The following is a 20,605-nucleotide window of genomic DNA, read 5'->3' as shown; positions in this document are numbered from 1 at the left end:
ACCCCAAAAAGAGAAACTGGAGGAAACTGGAGCAGGAGTGGGTCATGGGATAGGGTTTGTCAGTCCAGGCAAGGAGAAGACGGGGTAGGGGGATCGTGGAGGTCTCCAAATATCTCCATTGGAAAAAAAAAAGAAACTGTTCTTCCTGAAGATAGAACTTCAGTTTGGTGTCCGTGAGCACTGTAGGAAGGTACTTTTTGAGCTAAGGGAAAACGTCTTAACCTTTAGATCAGTCTCACAGCAGAAGTAGTGAGCTTACCATAGGATATACTTGACCTAGGGATGTAGGACCATGTCTCGGTCAGAGACGATACCAAGGAGATTCTTGCATCCACCAGGACACTTAACCTGGTGGACTCTGAGTCTGAACCCACCTGGATTCATGAGTAACACATAGGTACCAGTGCCAGGCCTTGTCAGATTTTGTCCCTCAGGTGATTATCCTGTTGTCACTAATGACATCGACCTAGAAGCAGTGGGGGCAGTGCCAGAATAGCCACTAACCCAGGGCTGCAGAGCGTCAGACCAAAACCGGGGCTTGGAGGGGATTTGGCAACACCAGTAAGTGCACTCTCCCACACTTTTTTAAAACCAACATTTACTGAGTGCTTCTTTGTGGCTGGCCAGGGGCTACTGTGGGAGTCAACGAGGCAGGCAGGTCTTGGCCTGCACTTTAGGGAGGAGACCGAAAACCAACAAGAAAAATATTAGAAGGGATAAGCGCTAAAGAGAGAAACAGGTGCAGGAGGGGACTTTATGGGAGGTCAGGGATCAAAGAAGGCTTTCTGAGGAGGTGACGTTTATTCTGAGCTTGGAATTACGTCACTGCCTAGGGTATCTGGTCAACAAATAGCACTTGTGGTGTTGACCCACAGGGGCACGGGGTTCGGTTTCGGCAGATGCCCAGCTGCCCTATGCCCACTTTTTCTCCGTTAGGGTCAAGAAGCATTTCTCCCAGGAAGCAGCATTAAGATACTGCGAATCCCACAGGGGCTTAGACAGTTCTGAAAGTTGGTTGAGGGGCATAACCAGTCCCTAGAGACAAATGAGCCTGGGGTCAGATATTCGAGAGGCGGATAATAGCAGTGCTCGCTTTATTGGGTCTTTGTGGGCATTAAATGAATAGATGCACTTAAAGCATCAAAGCGCCCGACACACAGTAAATGCTCAGGAAGTGGTAACTACCTCGTTAAACATCAGTAAGTGTCAAAAGTCTCGCTCTGGACTCGTTAAACATCAATCAGTAAGTGTCAAAAGTCTCGCTCTGGACTCGGAAGAGGCCAGGCCTCTTCCTGCGCCTGGGTTTCTCCCCCTGTCCTCTGGCCGCAGCACTGGGTGCACTCAGGGTTAGGATCTCCCGAGCCTCTCCACACCCCTGAGGCCTCGGGGCGGTGCACAGTCGAGGAATCCGAGGCCGCAGGGACGTGGGTGGTGGAGGCTTGGAACGGAAGCCTCCAGGCAGCCCACTACCCGCCCCTCTGTGCCCCGCCCCCGCGATGGCCCCGCCCCCTCCTAGCCCGAAGCGGGCCCGGCCTGCGAGCTCCTTTAAGGCAGCCTGAGGGAAGAGAAGAGCGTGTTTTGCCCCCTCCGACGCCGCCGCCGAGGTAGAGGCTTCACCTTTAAGGCGGCGCGAGGACTTCTGGGAAGGCCGGCGGGATGGAGGCGGCGGGACCGGCTTTCGGCTGCGGGTCCGGGTGAAGCGGGGCGGGAGCCGGAACCTGAGCAGGACCCGGGCCGGAGCCTCTGGGAGGCGTAGGTCCGCGCGGGCCGATACGGCCAGGAGAGGGGCCCCTGGGTCGGCCTAGGGGACGGTCATCATGGGCGCAGCGTGCGGGAGAACAAGGCCGGCCTGCTGGGAGGGGGCGCGGTCCTGGGTGGCCGGGGGCGGGAGCTCGGCCTTTTTAGGGGAGGGGTCCGCGGGGCGTCGCGTCGACCTATGGGGAGGGGTCATTGTGGGCGCGGCCTGGTTGGGGGAGGATGAAGAAGCCGAGATTTCGAGGCTTCTCTAGGGGGAGGGTCTCCAAATGGTCGGCCTTCCCTAGAGGAGGGGCTCTGTGACTCGGCCTAGTTGTTGGGGAAGGGGCTGCCCGAGGGCTTGGGGCTGGATCTCCTAGAAGGGCTGGGGTCTCCCCAATGCGAGTGAGCCTCCATGATCCCCGTAGGACCGCCCTCCAGCGCTCCCCGTCCTGACTAAGGGAGTCCCCGGGGAAGTCCCGAGGCTGCCGCCTAAGCCGGCCTGAGCGGGTGGTCTGGGCCCAATTCGAGTCCAGCCTCACCGGCCTCACCGCATTGCGTCTCCCCGGCCGAGGCGAGCTGGGCGCGCCCCCTGCAGGCCGAGCGCCGGCACGGCACGGGTTGCCGTCTTGGGGACCCAGGCACCCTGGGGACCCAGGCGTCCGGGGACCCGAGGTGTTTACCTAATCCGGGGCGGACGGCGGTGTGGCCCCAGGCCCGGCACCCGCCTGCCCGCCCCCTCGCCCTCACAGGCGGCACGCCATGGCTACGATGGTGCTTCCGCGGGAGGAGAAGCTGAGCCAGGATGAGATCGTGCTGGGCACCAAGGCCGTCATCCAAGGCCTGGAGACCCTGCGCGGGGAGCATCGTGCCCTTCTCGCTCCCTTGGTAGCTCATGAAGCTGGTGAGGCGGAGCCCGGCTCACAGGAGCGATGTGTCCTCCTGCGTCGCTCCCTGGAAGCCATCGAGCTGGGTCTGGGGGAGGCCCAGGTAGGCTGGTCTGGGATGCTGAGGTGGGAGGTAACGGGAGGGATGGAGCCTTCCAGAGGAATCCAGGCAGAGTAGGAACAGAATCTGAGCAGGGAACCTGCGGCCTCTGGAGCCCATGGTAAGACCCCAGATCTGATGAAAAATGAATGAGCTTTGGAAACCCCAGCTGAGTGCCTTGCCTCAAGAGAGCCTGATCATCCTTTAGCCCCCACACAGAACCCTGTTCCTGGCTTCTCTGATGGGTAGCAGAGACTGAATGGCATAGGAGAACAAAAAGGAAATCCTTAAGAATCGCTCCTCCCCACCCCATTCATTCTCTTATTCATTCCTTCACAGGTAAGTTATCAAGTGCCTACTATCTGCCAGACCGTCTGTTATGTGCTAGAGACACAGGTCCAACAAGAGAGTCAAGATCTCTGCCCTGGTCCACTGGGGAGAGAGTAAAAAACACACATATGTTTGTTACATGTTGTGGTAAATTGTACAAAGAGAAGAATAAGATCTTGTGATAGCTTATAGCAGGAGGTCTTATTTATTGGTCAGGCAAGAATTCTGAGGAAGTGACATTTAAACCAAGACCTGAAGGAGGGAATGAACGGGCCTCCAGAAAAGGGAGAGAAGCAAGAGGTTATATGTGCAAAGGTCCTGAGATAGGAAAGATCTTGTTGTGGTAGGAGAAATGAGAGAAGACCTAACTAGAGCTTCCTGGGGGAAGGAGAGGGACAGAAGAGGCCTTTGGAAAGGCAGGGGCCAAATCATACTGTACCTTAGTAGTTTGGCTTGTATTCTCAGAAAAGCAGGAGGCCTTTGAAGGGTTTCAGTAGTTAAGAAACACAGTAAGCCTTAGGTTTTATTTTTTTAAAGATTTTATTTATTTATTCATGACAGACAGACACAGAGTGAGAGGCAGAGACATGGGCAAAGGGAGAAGCAGGCTCCATGAAGGGAGCCTGATGTGGGACTCGATCCTGGGTCTCCAGCATTAGGTCCTGGGCTGAAGGCGGCGCTAAACCACTGAGCCACCTGGGCTGCCCAAGCCTTAGATTTTAAAAGCTCTGTCTGGGGGCGTGTGAATGACGCAGTAGAACATGTGATTCTTGATCTCAGAGTTGTTCGAGCCCCATGTTGGGTATAGAGATTACTTTTTGTTTTAAGTCTTAAAAAATAATAAGTACTCCCTTTGGCTGAGGTGTGGAGAATGAACCAGAGTCAAGGGTGGAAGGAGGTAGCAGGTGGTTAGCAAGTCACTGCTGGAATTCAAATGGGAAATGGTAGCTTGGACTACAGAAGTGGCCAGGAGGGAGGAGAGAAGGGGCCCAGTTCCAGATATGTCTGGAGGTGGGTCCAGCAGGACCTGGAGATGGAGTAGGGGGGAGAGAGGAGGGCAAAGTAACTCCCAGATGTGTGGTTTAAACAAATGAAGGGGACAACAGAGCCTGGATGATCAGGGGTTCTGTTTTGGACCTCTACGTTGGGGCTGGGAGGATGGTGTGCAGATGGAGATATTCAGAAGGCACTGGGGTGTATAAGGAGTACACACTCTCCGTGGGAGAGCCTTGGCCCCTTCAAATCTTGGCTGAGATGCTGCCTGGCTCCATGAATCCTGGACAGTTGGTATCATCTTGGTTTCCTTGTCTTTAAAATAGGGATCATGCCATCTGCTGTGTATATTTCCAGGCTGTTTAGGGAGTTTTTTAAAAAGCTAGTGGTTGTGAAAACACCTGTCACTTACACATTTGCTAATCAACTAGAAAGTGTAGGGTCCCAGACAGCCTGGCCCTCTGGAGGGCAATGTGCTGGTCATTCCGTCCTGGGCTAGTTGGCTGCCAGGTACAGAGATAAACACAGGGGTTCCCCTCCTAGTGTGCAGAGGCACCAACACAGATGGGCAAGAGGATGACATGGATGGAAAGTGCCCTTCTTTCCTAGGGCTGCAGAAATGACCCCAGCTGTGAAGAATGGAGAAAAAGTAGAGGGAGTTGAGCCTATGCAAGGCTCCAAGGCAGGAAGAGCCTAAAAGCTCAGGAGAAGAGTCCTAGAGGTTGGAGAAAGGGGTAGGGGCTGAAGCTGAGGCCTCTTGGTCCCTTTTCCCTGTGATTCCCAGACCATCTGGGGCCTGGGACATGTATACCTCTCATTCTGGGAGCTGCATAAGGCCAGAGGCTTACCTGGGCAGAAATCGGGATGGGGTCTTTTGGTGGCCCTTCAGCCATTTATCAGGGTTCTTAGGAAATTGCTAGCCCTGGGGAAGGGAGCAATGGAATAGCGGCTGTGGCAGCAGAGCTGGAGTACAACTCCCAGGAGAGACAAAAAAGAGAATGGCTAGCTCAGGGAAAGTGCAACACCCCAACTAGCCCTCTTTGTGATAAACTCAATGAGGTGGGAATTGGTTTTGTTTGTTTGTTTGTTTTTTTAAGATTTTATTTATTTATTCATGAGAGACACACAGAAAGAGGCAGAGACATAGGCAGAGGGAGAAGCAGGCTTCCTGCGGAGAACCCAATGCAGGACTTGATCCCAGGACCCTGGGATCACGACCTGAACCAAAGGCAGATGCTCAACCACTGAGCCACCCAGGTGTCCTTGAATTGGGGTTTTTAATGCAGAAGACTAGCTAGAGGCCCAGGAAAGGAGGTGGACCTTCTCAGAGTCCACCAGGGTCAGCCTGGGAACCCAGGGCTCCTGACTCCAGAAGAAAGGAGCCAGGGGTCCCAAACCTCCTAGATTCAGGTCTTGGACTAGGGTCTAGTTGAGGTCTTGGGGGATAATTCCCTTGATGACAGGAAAACTTGAGGACAGGAGAACTCAGTCCTGCAGCTCTTCATAGGCACAGCCAGGCCCTAACACCCCAGGAGGCCCAGGCCAGGGGTGGACAGTGTTCTAACCCTCATCTTGGCTGGCTGGTACCATAGGTGATCCTGGCACTGTCGAGTCACCTGGGGGCTGTGGAGTCAGAAAAGCAGAAGCTGCGAGCTCAGGTGCGACGCCTGGTACAGGAGAACCAGTGGCTGCGAGAGGAGCTGGCTGGAACACAGCAGAAGCTACAGCGCAGTGAGCAGGCTGTAGCACAGCTGGAGGAGGAGAAGCAGCATTTGCTGTTCATGAGCCAGATCCGCAAGCTGGATGAGGACACATCTCCCAGCGTGAGCCCCTACCATGGCCACTGCAAGGCCATGGCGGGGTGGGGGGAGGCCTGGGAGTCGGGATGGACATGGGGAAGACTTGGCTCTGCCCAGCCACTGACACTTGGGCTACCACACCCTCCTTCCCTGATGCTCTTTCTGTCCTTCCCAGGAGGAGAAGGGGGATGTCCCCAAAGACTCTCTGGATGACCTGTTCCCCAACGAGGAGGAGCAGAGCCCAGGTGCAGAGGGGCAGCTGGTTCTGGGGGTGGGGAAGGGAGGGTTTTGTCAACTCCTTGTCCTTGGGACCCAGAGGTCACCAGAAACAGTGACCGAAAGGCTGCCATGTTCTTTCCTGCGTCATTTCTGGTCACATCCCAGTATGTTAGAGTTTAAAAGGCAGGTTTCACATGTTGCTTCTCTCTCCCTAAGCTCTGAGAAATGGGTATCACAGTTTAGAGCTTTGGAGCAGCCTGGCCTGGGTTCCAGTCCCACTCTGCCACTAGTCTTTCTGGGACCACTGTTTTCTTTGCCTCTTTGAGCCTCCTCTGAGGGTTCAAGAAGATGCATGCACAGTACTGAGCCTTAGGTCAGTGCTTGCCTTGCGAGTAGCGTCGAGCACACATATCAGAGTCTCCCTTCTGTAGATGGAAGGCTGTGTCTTGGAGGTTAGGTGGCTTGCTCTAGAACACACAGCTTGAAATATTTGGGCTGGGATTCTACCCACTCTACAGGTGGGGGAAACTGGGGCAGCATAGCTAGTGACTTGCCTAGGGCCACATGTCAGGTAGGTCAAAGGTGTGGCTGGTGTGTGCCAGCCCAGCCCAGGAGGCAGTTGGTACATCTGATCTGCCCTTGGCCTTGCAGCCCCCAGCCCTGGAGGAGGGGATGTGGCTGCCCAGCATGGGGGCTATGAAATCCCAGCACGGCTCCGCACCCTGCACAACCTGGTGATTCAGTACGCCTCACAGGGCCGCTACGAGGTGGCCGTGCCACTCTGCAAGCAGGCACTTGAGGACCTGGAGAAGACCTCAGGCCATGACCACCCTGACGTCGCCACCATGCTGAACATCCTGGCTTTGGTCTATCGGTGAGGGCTTCTCTGGCCACAACCATCCATGGGAGTGCCTGTATACTTCCTGAAGTCTCCAGCCCTGGGTCACAAACCCTCAGTCCCTGCTATAAGCTAGGACTTAGAGCTCAGCAGCTGGGCTCTATCAGGCAGTTGGATAGCATAGAAAAGATTATGGTCAGAGAGGGCTGAGCCCACAGGGTGCCTAGGCCTCTCTGAACCTGGGCTACAAATGTGAAAAAGGCTTAGTCTATTGGAAGAGAAAGGCTTGGCCATAACTAGGGATGAGGACAGCAGATAAGGACTCAAGGACACCAGGGAGGCAGCACAGTTTCTCTGGGCATCAAGTTTAAGAAAGGTCTCTGGTGAAAGATGAGTTGGCCCAGAACATGAAAGAACTGGAAAAGTTTTCTTTGGCAGAAAAACAGTATGAGCAAAGGCCCTGGGGAATAGACAACATGGTACACTGGGCATGAGGAAATGAGGGTAAAATCCTGGGGAGTCTGCCTCAAACCCCAGCACTCAGTGCCCTGGTGAGTTATGAGTGAACTGTCCTAAGTACCCCCAAGCTCCTAGGGGAGCAAACTCTGGGTCATAATCCCAAACTCTGGGTCATAATCCTGTCCACTCATCAGTAAATACCAGAGAGTGACCAAGGGGATCTGGGACCACTATGGGAGGGTCTCAGGCTGGAGGGCAACCCTCACCATGCTTCTGCCTATACCCAGGGACCAGAACAAGTACAAAGAGGCTGCCCACCTGCTCAATGATGCCCTGGCCATCCGTGAAAAGACACTGGGCAAGGATCATCCGGCTGTGAGTAGAGCGGGTAGGAGGTGGGGGCTGACCCGGCCCTGAGCAAGGCCCTGGGTCATTGAGCCTCCATTCCCCCACCCCTCAGGTGGCTGCAACATTAAACAACCTGGCAGTTCTGTATGGGAAGCGGGGCAAGTACAAAGAGGCCGAGCCATTGTGCAAGCGGGCACTGGAAATCCGGGAGAAGGTAGGAGCAGGCAGGGCTGGGCAGGCCAGGTGGGCCCAGCAGCCAGGGGTCTGGGCCAGCACTGAGCCCAGCCACTGGCTCCCACTCCTATCCCAGGTCCTGGGCAAGTTTCATCCGGATGTGGCCAAGCAGCTGAGCAATCTGGCCCTGCTGTGCCAGAATCAGGGCAAAGCTGAGGAAGTGGAATACTACTACCGGAGGGCACTGGAGATCTATGCCACACGTCTTGGGCCTGATGACCCCAACGTGGCCAAGACCAAGAACAACCTGGTACTCTGGGCCAGGAGTGGGGAGAGAGAAGAGGATGCGGGAGGAAGGAAGGAAGGAAAAGGCTCTGCTTCCTGCATCCTGCTCACTCTGGCCGCCTTCCTCCAGGCCTCCTGCTACCTGAAGCAGGGCAAATACCAGGATGCAGAGACGCTGTACAAGGAAATCCTCACCCGTGCTCATGAGAAGGAGTTCGGCTCTGTCAATGGTGAGTCTGATCATCATGTGCCCCCAGCTCACACAGCACAGGCCTACTCAGCCATCGGCATCCAGGGCAAATACTTGAGCTGGGCGGGCCCTTGTGGGGTCTGGCTGGTCCCCAACCACTTGTGCACACATGTGAACACACTCAACTGACACAGCCTCCTGGGTCCTGCTGGTGCTATATACACCATTTGCATAGCCCATGCCCTGGGCCCAGAGTCTTTTCCCCTTCCTCTGCTGAGCAGTTCCTTTTCACCATGAAGGCCCACCCCAAATGTCTCCCCCTCTGGGAAGCCACCTTCCAGCCTCCAGTGATCAGTCATTTCCTGCTCTGAAATGGGCAGGATTATGGAGCTGGGACTATGGGATTATGGGATTATGGAGATGGCTGGGCTATCATTCAGAACTAGCATGTGTCTCAGGCTGTGGGTTTAAGGATCTGCTCCCCTCAGCCCTCAATCGCAAGCCCCTCGAGCACCAGCCTATGCCATGTCATCTCCATGTTCCAGAAGAGGGTCAATAATGTTTTGAGTCTGTTTTTTGTTCACATGTTCGTTCATTCATTCATTCATACATTCAACAAAACCCAACCCTGATCCTCCCTGGGTACTCCTGACCTCCTCCCCAGACCCCAGTCCTCCTATGTTTCAACCAGGAGAAGCCTATACAGGAGGCTGGTGACAGCCCCCTTTCTCCCCCCAGGGGACAACAAACCCATCTGGATGCATGCAGAAGAACGGGAGGAGAGCAAGGTAGCTCTATGGGCAGGGCTAGGGTGGTCTGGAGAGGGAGGGTGAGGCTAGGGATGTGTAGAGGGGAGGGACTTCTGTCACCTTCCTGACCATTCCTTCCCCCAGGACAAGCGCCGGGACAGCACCCCCTATGGGGAATATGGCAGCTGGTACAAAGCCTGTAAAGTAGACAGGTGAGGACAGCGGGGCAGGGCTGGAAGTAGAACAGGTGGCAGGGAAACAATATCCTGGGTGGGATCCAAGTCCAAGCTCTACACTCCATAATGTTCACCCCCAGAACACACACCTTTGTCAACTTGTCTTATAAGACCTGGGTCAAAAAAAAAAAAAAAAAAAAAAAAAGACCTGGGTCACAGGCCACCTGTCGCAAAAATGCTTTCTGCACTGGGACAGCCTGATTATCTTGCTCTTGGGCTCCCAGCTTTGAGTCCTGGTGGCAACATCCCACTCAGAGCTTGGAGGCCAGATCCCCAACCCTAGGAACTAGGGATGATTCCAAGACAAAGACAGGAGAGTCTAGGTAGGCCTAACACAGGACTTGACACAGGAGGGGATTCTGGTCGCCTGGATGGTTCCTCGGGGCCCAATGGGGTGGATGCTAGGATGGGCCTAGTTCCTGGGGAACACTGACTTTGAAACTACCCTGCTGTCCCGTCCACAGCCCCACAGTCAACACTACCCTGCGCAGCTTGGGAGCCCTATACCGGCGCCAGGGGAAACTAGAAGCTGCACATACCCTGGAGGACTGTGCCAGCCGCAGCCGCAAACAGGTGGGCCAATGGGCCTGAGGGGTGCAGGCAGGCACCTGTGTGGCCCTGTGTGTTCCAGTCAGGATTCATGGCTCCACCTGATGTGCCCTGCCACCCCTTCAGGGCCTGGATCCTGCGAGCCAGACCAAGGTAGTGGAACTGCTGAAAGATGGCAGCAGTGGGAGGGGAGATCGCCGTGGCAGCCGAGACATTACTGGGGGTGCTGGGGCTCGGCCTGAGTCTGACCTTGAGGAGGCAGGGCCTGCAGCTGAATGGAGTGGGGTGAGTCTCGGGGCTGGGGTGGGCCAGGAGGCTGTGTTGTCAGTGTGGCAGAGAGACAGCCTCGTCCACCCCACAGGACGGCAGTGGTTCCTTGCGGCGCAGTGGCTCCTTTGGCAAACTCCGAGATGCCCTGAGGCGTAGCAGTGAAATGCTGGTGAAGAAGTTGCAGGGTGGTGGCCCCCAGGAGCCTCCTAACCCCAGGTGAGCCTCTGCCGCTGATGGGCCCTCCACCCAGGTGAACCTCTCAAGAATCCACCCAGTAACCTACCAACCCCAGATGAGCTCCGGATCCAGGTGAACTCCCTCATCTCTCTCCAGCTCTACCCACCCACCAGATCTACTCCCCTCCCATCAGCCTCCGTCTCCAGCTCCAACCAGACCCCTTCCCATGTCCTCCCTCAGTTCCCCCTGGGCAAATCCAGGCATTCCTTTCTCCTCAGGATGAAGCGGGCCAGTTCTCTGAACTTCCTCAACAAGAGTGTGGAAGAGCCAGTCCAGGTAGGGCTGGGTGGGTTTTGGAGCACTGGGCAGTGAAGCCCAGGCCCCAGGGCCCAAAGACTGCATGTCCTGTGTACTTGCCAAGCTTGTCAATCATGTCTATTTAATCTAGAAACATTTAAAGCTCTGTGCCAGGCCTGGCTTTGGGCTGGACACAGGGAGACAAATGAGGGAAACCCAGTTCCTGCCTGGGGTGGACATGCAAGTGACCTGTGCCAACACAGTAACTGTGGAGGTACCAGAGCACCAGGACATACATGGTCAGGGGCCCCAGCTCAGGGACTCTGGCTGCTCAGGCCCCTCTGACCAGGGAAGTAGAGACTGGCCACAGCATGAAGCTGAGCCGCCGCTCCCTCTGCCCACAGCCTGGAGGCACAGGTTTCTCTGACAGCCGCACCCTCAGCTCCAGCTCCATGGACCTCTCCCGACGAAGCTCCCTCGTGGGTTAATCCTGAAGGGGCAGCCAGTTGCCAGAGCCTCCACGCGGCACTGCCCCCATCCCCAGCCCTTCGCATGGGCCTGCTGCTTGCCCCACCTGTCTCTCCCAAGGACCCCTGTCTTTTCTGTTCAATCTCAGGGTAACCTCCTCCCTTGTCATCTCAGCCTAAGCCCTGGAGGCTGGGCCTGCCCGCTCCAGCTCCACCCCAGCTCCACCCCTTATTTATTCCATCCAGCAGGGCCCCCTCTTCTGTAGGGTCAGGGCCAGGTGAGAGGCTGGCCAGAGTCTCCAACGTAGAGACTCAGCGGCCCGCCCTCTCCAGGCCCCCGAGCCGAGAACACTAAACACCTCCCGTCCCTTCAGCACTCCTGTCCTCCTGCCCCCTACCCCCCGTCCCCGGCCGTTGCTTCTGTATATAGAGAAATAAGTTATTGGCCGCGCCCCTCCCATCAGTCCACGGTACTGCCCGGTTCTCCCCTCACCCCGCCCTTCTCTAGTGGTACCGCCCAGGCCTTAATCATCCCCATTCCGCGCGGTGGTATCTCCCAGGCTCTACATCTCTGGGGCGGCGCCTCTCCAAAGGGTTCCCTGGGCTTTCACGCGCTCCTCCTGGCCTCTGAGGGATGCGTTGAGCCCCACCATCGACCCGCGCGCCCCAGGACGGAGTGCCCCCCCCTTGCCCGTCCTCTCACCGCCGGGCCCTGCCCAGCATCCCGGCCTTATGCACTGCCCCTTCCGCCAGGCCCCGCCCGGCCCAGGCACGGCCTGACCCCGCCCCGGGCACCGCCTGTCGAGCCATCCTGCCACGCCTCCCATGCCTGCAGCTTCTCGCGAGGGGCAGTGACGGCCCCTGTGGCAGGAGGGGCTGCCCCAGTTGGGGGGTGAGGCTGTCGCTCTCTATTTTCAAATGTTGCTGTAGAAATAAAGACCGTTTGAATCTGAGTCGGTCTTGTTTTGGGGCGGAGGCCGGGGGCTCCTAGTGTCTCTAGGTTGGGGGTGAGGTCGGGAGAGGCTGCGAGCGAGCGTGTGTGTGTCGCTCAGGTCCTGTCCCGCGCTGCTGGAGCCCAGATATTTGGCTCCTATCTCGGATTTGTTTGGGGGCCTCACAGATCCAGTTTTTTCTAGCAACCTTCATCTCTGAGATTCTAGAGACCGCGGGCTTGGAATTCTGCCCCTTACCAAGTAAGCCATTTCACCTTGAGCGAGTTACCGAGACTTTTCCATCTATACAATGTGGGTGACGACACCCTCCGGGGGCACTGTCTGAATTAGAAGTGCCAGCACAAGACCCCCCCAAATAAATGAACTAATGCTAACAACTCCGGGAACTGCGAGGGTAGGGATGACTACCTCAGCCAGACGTGAAACGCGTCAACCCTAGCCCTAAATTGACCTCATCGTCGGGACGCCATCAGGTCCCCGGGAGCTGTTCTCAAGTTCAGGTACATCCATACGGAGCGAACTACAAGCCCCAGAATGCAATGCGCGGCGATGATGGGGCGTGGGCTAGGAGACGCGGCCTCAGTTTACGCCTGCGCAACCGGGAGAGAGTTGGGCAAAGTAAGGAGACTACAAGTTCCAAGAAGCAATGCGGCAAGGCCCCAGTCGGGAATGTTTGCGCCTGCGTGTCGCGGGCGGGGCCTCTGGGGCGGAGCGGCCACCATCTTGAAACGGGAGGCGGAGCAGAGCTGACTGGGAGCGACCGAGCGGGCCACCGCCGCCGCCATGAACCCCGAATAGTGAGTGAGCCCCGCCCGCGCCGTCCGGCGCAGCCTCGATCCCGAGTACGGGGCTGTACGCTTACCGGGGTTGTCCGGCCTGGGTCAGGACTCAGCGGCGCCCCCACATCCGGGTCCCTCTTCCGCTGACCCCCCCCCCCTCACATCCGGGTCCTGCCCCTCCCCCTGGGGGCCCCAGGACCCTGGCTCGGTACCCCGAGTTCTTGCACCCGGGACCCAGACACTGCGACCCCAAGGGGCACTACTTGGAGCCCGAAGCACCGGTCCCTAACAGGCCTTATTGGTCAGGTGAACCCGCAGCCTCGGTCTCTCCAGGCCTCAGTTTCCCCACCTGCTGCTTGCAGTGGCAGTCTGGGTGCTGACGATGGTCCCGGCGTTTTGGAGCCGGTCCAGCCTCGGGCCTTTTAGGTCTGACAGTAAATCTTTCTATTTTTCCCGTTCTCCTGGAATCCGGTTCCTGGGGCTGGTCGGACGCGGCAGGCCCCGAGGCGCCGCTCCGGGTCGCTCTCCCGTGGGTCCTCCTCTCCGGGGCTACAGCTTCGCCCCTTGCCTCCGTCTAGCCGTCCTGCCGCTCCTGGAAACCAGTCCCTTCCCGCCCTCTCCTCACCTTTGCGCAGGCCCCCAGCGCCACCGTCACACCCCTTACCTTCGCCGTCACGCTGTTGATGAAGTTTAGATGAATATGGCATTTGTTTCTCCCATTCCAGTGGGATTCTCTGTACCTCAGACTCTCCTCACTTCTTGGTCACTCCCCCTGCGGATAGGTGGCCCATATCTCTGCCCCAGACTTCTCATTGACAGTTTTCCCCAAGTGTCAGTTGTCTTCTTCCTCTTCTGTCACTTCCTTTTTCTCCTCCAGATCCAGGCCTCAGATTTCCTTAGGTAAGGGTGAAGCTCAGAGCTGGATTATAAGGGACACAGAAGGGAACTAACAGGCTCTCACAGAGACTTTGGGAGTCTGAACCTGGTTTCCAGTCTTAAAGTTAACAGCTGTGTAACTTAGAGCAAGTCACTTCCCTCTTCTGACCTCTGGTTTCCTCATTAGTTAGAAAGAACACCATCCATTTCATAGGGCTGATGTGAGGCATAAGTGAGATGATGCATTTGCAGTAGTTAGCACTGGATCAGGCACAGAGTAGGAACTCAGTACTTAACTTTAACTGCCGTCATTGCTACTCGTTGACCACCTCTTCTTAGAGGCTTCATACCAGGCTCTTCACATAGATATTCACTTAACGAGTTCTAGGCTGGACCCTAACTACCCTCTACTGGCCCAGAGACCACGGAGTCTGTCAAGTGTCAGGGTAGGACACTCAGCTTTTTCTCCTAAGGATTGTGATCCTTGGCAAGTCGTATCCCTCTCTCTGCCTCAGCTTTCTTCTCTATAAAGTGGAAATTCAGACTCAGCCCTTTGGGCCAGCTGTAATATGGGGAGAGGTGTCAGCCTTCCCCTTCCCAGGACTTGTGAGAGGATCTTGTGAGTGCTTTAATACTCTAAACCAAGGCAAGTCTCACAGCATGAGAGAAGACCATAGTTGTAATGGCAGATGACATGGCTGGTGGGCTCCCTGCCTTCCTTCATATCTTCCCATCCTTTCTCTCTAGTGACTACCTGTTTAAGCTGCTTTTGATTGGTGATTCGGGCGTGGGCAAGTCATGCCTGCTTCTGCGGTTTGCTGTGAGTAAGGAGCCTCCCATACCATCCACCTGGGGTCCTGGCTGGTGGCAGGAGGGAGAGGGGGCAACACTGAGCACAGGAGGTCCAAGACCTCGGAACCAAGGATGAAGTTACAGAACCTCCCGTAGCGTCTCTGAGCAAAGACACAGGGCTGACAGGTTGGGGTGCTGAGAATGAGGGCTTAGCAGTTACAAACTTGGCTGGGGCAGGGTCCTGGAGGGAGATTTTCCAAATGGGCTTTGGGCTTGTTCACCTAGGCCATTTCATTGCTCCCTGCTTTTCCAGGATGACACATACACAGAGAGCTACATCAGCACCATTGGGGTGGACTTCAAGATCCGAACCATTGAGCTGGATGGCAAAACCATCAAACTTCAGATCGTGAGTGTCGCTCTTCCCAGTCCCTGGTGCAGAGGCAGCCACCTTGGGAAGGGAAGGGCTCTGGGCAAGTAGCTCAGAGCTGACCTGCCCTTCTTTCTTATTGTCTTATAGTGGGACACAGCTGGTCAGGAGCGGTTCCGGACCATCACTTCCAGCTACTACCGGGGGGCTCATGGCATCATTGTGGTGTACGATGTCACCGACCAGGTACTCCTGGGGTCACATCTCCAGCTTTGCCTTCTCAGCTTTGGGTCTTTGGTTCGTTTTTGTTTTGTTTTTTTTCCTTAGGATTTTATTTTTTTAAGTAATCTGCTTACCCAACATAGGGGTTGAACTCACAACCTGAGATCAAGAATCACATGCTCTACTGACTGAGCCAGCCAGGCACCCCAGGTCTCTGGTTCTTATTTCTTTTTACTCTTCCCATCCTGTCTTCTGGATGCTGCCTTGAAGGAAGACTGTAGTTGGACTCATTTCACAAGGGAAACAGCTACAGAAAGTGCATCCTCCTGAGGCCCTGCTCCCAGCCATTGGCAGAAGCAGGCCTTACACCTCCTGGCTAAACTTGCCACCTTATTCTAGACTTTATAGGCACCTACATTTTGTAAGGGTTTAGTCAGCTAATCGGTTGCTGTGCTGGGCTTATGGCTTCCTGGGTGAAGACACTATGGAGAAGCAATAGGAGGGCTTTAGACAAAAGAGGTGAGGCAGCTCTGCACTCTGGGTGCATTGCGAGCAGAGATAGGAGCCCTGTGTTTGCTGTGGCAGCATTAGTCATGTGTCACTGGCAGCAGTGGAGGTATTAACATGGTGAAATAGTCCCACTGTACCTTAAGGTTTATAGAACTTGTCATGGTCTTTTTTTTTTTTTTTTTTTTTTTGGTCATGGTCTCTTAACACTCTAAAGAAGTCTGCAGTAGCTTCCCATTTTACAGATGAAGAAATGGATCAGAGTGATAAGGAGACTTGCTTGGGGCTGTGCAGCTAGTTAAGTGGCAGAGACAGAAAATCTAAGTCTGCTGATTCTACCTGCTTTGTTCTTTCTACTAAACCTTGTGGCTTTGTGGGGGCCAGGCCCTGGGGACATGGAAATGCTTACATCAGTCCTGGGCCTGGAGGAGTTCCTGCTCTGAGGGGCATCTGGGTTCTTGGGCTCACCAGGAACTCAGGGTGCCTTCTGGACAACAAGCTGTGGGTGGACCGTGCTCTACTCAGAGGTCACCAAGGACCTCTAGCTGCCAAGTTCTATGACCTCATTTCAGATCTTCCCCTGATTGACCTCTCATTACTTTTACCTCCATTCTCCTCCCTCTCCTTGGAAAATTTACTATATCCAGCTCTCCTACCTCTTGCTACATTAGTTTCTCTTTTCAGTGACTTTTTACTGGTTTGCTCTATACTACCACCATCTCACACACACACACACACACACACACACACACACGCCCTGCCCTACCCCCATCTTGTGCTTCCTGACTCCACCTGCATGGGTCTGGCCACTTTATGGTTTGGCTTCTGTCTTACATTCTGTGATTCCTGTTTAAACAGCTATCTCTGTGTTCTACCTTGCTGGCACTTTGGGAATTCTAACCTGCATGGTATCACCCAGTGAACTGTGCTGGGGTCCCTGTTTTCCAGATGAAATATGCTTAGGTAGGTGTTAGGTAACTTGCCCACGGTCTCATAGCTAGAAGAGGCAAAGTCAGTGTTTGAACCCAGGGTTCTTGGCTTCCTAACTTACCCTTCCCTGGCCCTTGCCAACCTCTCCTGAGCTTCAGATCATCATCAGAGCTCAGCATGTCCAGCCCTGGCCTCACCCACTTTCCCTAAACTGGCTTCTGCATCCCCATCTTTGTAACAGAGTTTCTGTTGGCCTAACCAGAAAACTCTTCCCTCCCCCATCCCTCCTCTCTGTTCTCCCCCCATCTTCTCTCTCAGGTCCATTCCCTTGTAACAATAGCAGTGATGAGTATGACAGCAGCTCTTGCTAATTAAGCACCTGTTATAAGACAGGCCTGCGTTCATTATCTCATGTGAATAACAGCCCCCCTGGGAGCTACTGTTTTATCAAAATGAGGAAGCTAAAGCTCAGAGAGGTTAAGTGACAAATCTAGGGTCACACAGTACATGGCAGAGGTGGGGCTTACCCGGAATGCTTTGACTCTAAATCCTGTGTTCTTCCTTGCGTCACTCCCTGGCTCGGTGCACATCTCTTCCCTAGATTATTCCAGCCACCTCCCAGTTGGTCACCATTCTTGCCAGTCTGATCTGGCCTCTACACTCCTGTCCAAACTGTCTTCCCAGAACACAGGTGTGCTTATGCAGCTCCCTTGAGAAAGCTTCATCGGCTCCTGGTTGTCCAGATTAGCCAGGCTAGGACCTTCCATCATCTAGCCTGCCTCTTTTCCCCCTCCTCCTGCTCGGGGCCTGTGTCCTAGCAGCCTTCAGCTTCTCCCTGCTCCCCAGAGGCAGCACCATCCTGATCCTTGACCTGGTATATGTTATCTCTTTTTGTACATTTCTCATCCCTCCACTTCCACACAAGGCCAGTTTGTCCCTTTGACATAGGTAAGCCATAGTCTCCCCAGACAGAGATGGTCTTGGAGCTCTGGCAGCTCCTGACATCTACCCTTGCAGCACTCATCACCTTGTCTTGCCATGTGTGTATGTCCTGGTCTAGTTCTCCACTGTCCCCTGAGTGCCTCAAGGCAGGACCTAGGCATTTGTCCCTTCTTTATGCACAGGGCCCAGCTTGGATCATGGCGGGAGGTGTACATTTGAACCCAGTTGGATATCACTAACCTCTGACTCCTGAGATGGGAAAGTGTGGCTCTAGCTCAATCGTGTTCCTAAAAGTTCCGTTTTTATTTACGAGCCAAGGGTAGGGGTTAGGGAATGGCCAGCTTTTGGGAGAGCTGGTCTGAGCGAGCAGACTATTGGTGCCAGAAGCAGGACAAATGTCTCTTTCTGTTCCTAGAATACATGTCTCCCTCATAGGGCAGGGTCTTCTCTGTAAAGATCCTACATACCTACTATTGGGCTGCAAGACTTCAGACCTTACAGGGGTTTTAAGGCCACTGTGGGAGTGTTGTGATTCTTGCTAACCTGTTCCCCTCCATTTCTGTCTTCTCTCTGGCCTCCATCCTGTTGTCATTTGCTCCCCACGTGTTTTCAGCCTTTTCTGTGTCTCAGGGGGAGACTAGCTGCAGGAAGCAGAGTTGGCTGGCCCTTAGGCCTAGGCTGTTTAGCTGTTGGGGCTGTTGGCAGACAGCTGGTGCCATGCCAGGTTTGGCTTTGGGGGTCTCAGATGGAGTGGGCCAGAGAGGAGATCTAAGCCTGGAGGAGAGAGAGATCTTCCTCTGGGTCCCTGAGCTCAGGGCTCCTGTCTCTCTCGGGAACCCAGGCAAACCCCCTTCAAAACCCCTTGTTCTCCTGGCCTTGAATAGGGGTGGGAGTTGGGAGCAAAATAATTTGTGATTCTGGCTTCTCTAGGAATCCTATGCCAACGTGAAGCAGTGGCTACAGGAGATTGACCGCTATGCCAGTGAGAACGTCAATAAACTCCTGGTAGGCAATAAGAGCGACCTCACCACCAAGAAGGTAGTGGACAACACCACAGCCAAGGTGAGTGGGGCCTGTGTCAGGCCCCCCAGGGCAGGCTGGGGTCTGCTGCCCCTCACCCCTCCTTTCCCACATTTCCCTCTTTTCTCTTTTTCCCTCATCAGGAGTTCGCAGATTCTCTGGGCATCCCCTTCCTGGAGACAAGTGCCAAGAATGCTACCAATGTTGAGCAGGCATTCATGACCATGGCTGCTGAGATCAAGAAGCGGATGGGGCCTGGGGCAGCCTCAGGGGGTGAGCGGCCCAACCTCAAGATCGACAGCACCCCTGTGAAGCCGGCTGGTGGCGGCTGTTGCTAGGAGGGGCACCTGGGGTGGGACAGGAGGGGGCACCTTCTCCAGATGATGCTCCTGGAGGGGACAGGAGGTGCCTCCCTCTCCTGGGGCATTTGAGTCTGTGGCTTTGGGGTGTCCTGGGCTCCCCATCTCCCTCTGGCCCATCTGCCTGCTGCCCTGAGCCCTGGTTTTGTCAAGGTCCCCAAGGGAGGACACCCAGGACCTTTGGCTGGGGTGGGGAGGTGGGCTTGCTCTGCTGCTGCCTCTAGGTAACTTTAAAAGATACCCCACCACACACCTTTCTTTGGGATGAGGGCTCCTCTTTCCCTCCCTTGCCCCCCATGTATGCTGCAGTGGGTTTCTCTCATCCTTTTCCTTCTCCACCCCACCCCTTCCCCAAGAGCTGGGAGCCTCCCTGGCCTCTATAGTCCCTGGCTGCAGTCAGCATCGGGGGCCAGGAATGGGACCAGGGGATCCAGGACCCAGGATCCAGGGCCCTGGGCTGGACCTCAGGAAGGGCATGGGGGCCACAGGGGCCCAGCAGCCCACCCTTTCCTCTCCTCCCTGCCTCTCCTCCCTGCTCCTTCCATACTCACAGCTCCAGCCGTCCAGCTGCGGTGGGGTCTGAGCACATCTAGAGCAGGTGGGCGGGCAGCCATGCTGGGCCTGTGTCTTGAGCCCAGAGGGAGCCTGCTCCTGCCACCCCCTGCCCTGCCAGAGCCAGGCCCATGTGCTGCCTGCCCACCGTGCCCCTTTGTCCCCAAGGCAGGCAGAGGCGGAAGGCCCACTGTGCCAGAGGCCGGGCATCAGCCTTAACCCTCACTCTGCCAGCACCTCTTCCCTTTCCCTGAGTCAGCACATCTGGCTTATTCTCTTCCTTCTGTTTGGAGCCTATGAGGGCAGGTCCTCATGCCCTGTCACTACTTCTCTTCTGGGGAATGTGGGTGCAAATCCAGGGTTGGGGGCCTCTCCCCTCACCCCCTCCCACCCAGGATCCTAGCCCCATGCCCTCTGGCATAGCTTCTTCCTGCAGAAAAACAAACCTTTGGTCTCTACCTGAGAAGCCATGTCCCTTGTGCTGTCTCTCGCCTGTCCCACCTGTGCCCTGCCCTCCAGCTTGTATTTAAGTCCCTGGGGTGCCCCTCACTCCCAGGTTCCCCTCTGGTGTCATGTCAGGCATTTTGCAAGGAAAAGCCACTTGGGGAAAGACAAAGGACAAAAAATAAATTTCCACTGGCCCTCGGGTGAGCCGAGGGTTTTTGCAAGGAAGTTGTGGTGGTTGAGTGTGGTCTGTGGTGGGAGCTGCCTTGGGTTGGGGGAATGGAACTGGGGCCCTGGGATTGGTGGCTGTACAGGGGTCCTGGCTTGGACTGTGTGTCCTAGGGTTGCTGTTGAAAGTCCTTGACCCACTTCCTAAAGCCAAGAGTGCTGCCTTCTTTTGCTTCTGTGGTGTGTCCCCACGGGCCCAGCACGGTTTTGGCAGAAAGGGAGGCGGTGGCCATCAGCTGCCGGTACCTGGTGAGGCTCTGTCAACACCCACACGGGCCCACATCTGTCCAGACTGTGGGCTTGGGCTGCAGACATGCACCATCAGACCAGGCCCTCATTCCCTTCAGCCCTCTCCCAGCTTTGCCCTGGGTTCAAGCCAAGAGTCTCTGCCCCCTTGGACAGTGCCAAGTTCCTCCCACTTAGGACCTCAGCCTGGCCTCCCAGGTCGGTGTGCACAATACAGTATGTTAGGGTAGGGGGGTGTGTGTGCTCTTCCGAGTGGACCGAACTCGTGTGACGCGGGGGGCGGG

General features: G+C 55.5%; 2 protein-coding genes across 8 annotated transcripts; both read left to right on the top strand.

The window, feature by feature from the left end:
• The first annotated feature begins 1,487 nt into the window (after positions 1-1,487).
• KLC2 (kinesin light chain 2) lies at positions 1,488-12,054 on the top strand. 6 transcript variants are annotated; one of them, XM_038563853.1, is made up of 16 exons: positions 1,488-1,604; positions 2,450-2,724; positions 5,637-5,867; positions 6,019-6,088; positions 6,714-6,936; positions 7,647-7,734; positions 7,820-7,921; positions 8,018-8,191; positions 8,297-8,396; positions 9,095-9,144; positions 9,250-9,317; positions 9,806-9,914; positions 10,017-10,175; positions 10,252-10,376; positions 10,616-10,673; positions 11,039-12,054. In XM_038563853.1, exons 2-16 carry the CDS (start codon positions 2,497-2,499, stop codon positions 11,120-11,122), a joined length of 1,869 nt encoding a protein of 622 aa, XP_038419781.1. In that variant the 5' UTR covers positions 1,488-1,604; positions 2,450-2,496; the 3' UTR covers positions 11,123-12,054. The 6 variants fall into 6 exon arrangements, with proteins under 6 accessions (XP_038419781.1, XP_038419783.1, XP_038419779.1 ...); XM_038563855.1 differs by having other exon boundaries at positions 1,524-1,604; positions 2,487-2,724; XM_038563851.1 differs by lacking the exon at positions 1,488-1,604 and adding an exon at positions 1,611-1,752.
• A 649-nt stretch (positions 12,055-12,703) lies between these two features.
• Positions 12,704-20,075, top strand: RAB1B (RAB1B, member RAS oncogene family). 2 transcript variants are annotated; one of them, XM_038563857.1, is made up of 6 exons: positions 12,704-12,851; positions 14,457-14,529; positions 14,815-14,910; positions 15,022-15,117; positions 18,403-18,534; positions 18,636-20,075. In XM_038563857.1, exons 1-6 carry the CDS (start codon positions 12,838-12,840, stop codon positions 18,828-18,830), a joined length of 606 nt encoding a protein of 201 aa, XP_038419785.1. In that variant the 5' UTR covers positions 12,704-12,837; the 3' UTR covers positions 18,831-20,075. The 2 variants fall into 2 exon arrangements, with proteins under 2 accessions (XP_038419785.1, XP_038419784.1); XM_038563856.1 differs by lacking the exon at positions 12,704-12,851 and adding an exon at positions 13,092-13,259.
• The last annotated feature ends 530 nt before the right edge of the window (positions 20,076-20,605 follow it).

Source organism: Canis lupus, chromosome 18 (genome assembly GCF_011100685.1).
Source record: "Canis lupus familiaris isolate Mischka breed German Shepherd chromosome 18, alternate assembly UU_Cfam_GSD_1.0, whole genome shotgun sequence".
NCBI lineage: Eukaryota > Metazoa > Chordata > Mammalia > Carnivora > Canidae > Canis > Canis lupus.
Note: the sequence above shows the minus strand (reverse complement) of the source record. Positions and strands in the feature narration are given on the sequence as shown.

Coding starts and splice junctions, on each gene's coding strand:
- RAB1B (XM_038563856.1), top strand. CDS start 13,216: ATGGTCCCGGCGTTTTGGAGCCGGTCCAGCCTCGGGCCTTTTAG. Junction 13,260..14,456: donor TCCAGCCTCGGGCCTTTTAG/GTCTGACAGTAA, acceptor CTTTCTCTCTAG/TGACTACCTGTTTAAGCTGC. Junction 14,530..14,814: donor GCCTGCTTCTGCGGTTTGCT/GTGAGTAAGGAG, acceptor CTGCTTTTCCAG/GATGACACATACACAGAGAG.
- KLC2 (XM_038563853.1), top strand. CDS start 2,497: ATGGCTACGATGGTGCTTCCGCGGGAGGAGAAGCTGAGCCAGGATGAG. Junction 8,192..8,296: donor CCAAGACCAAGAACAACCTG/GTACTCTGGGCC, acceptor GCCTTCCTCCAG/GCCTCCTGCTACCTGAAGCA. Junction 8,397..9,094: donor GGAGTTCGGCTCTGTCAATG/GTGAGTCTGATC, acceptor TTCTCCCCCCAG/GGGACAACAAACCCATCTGG.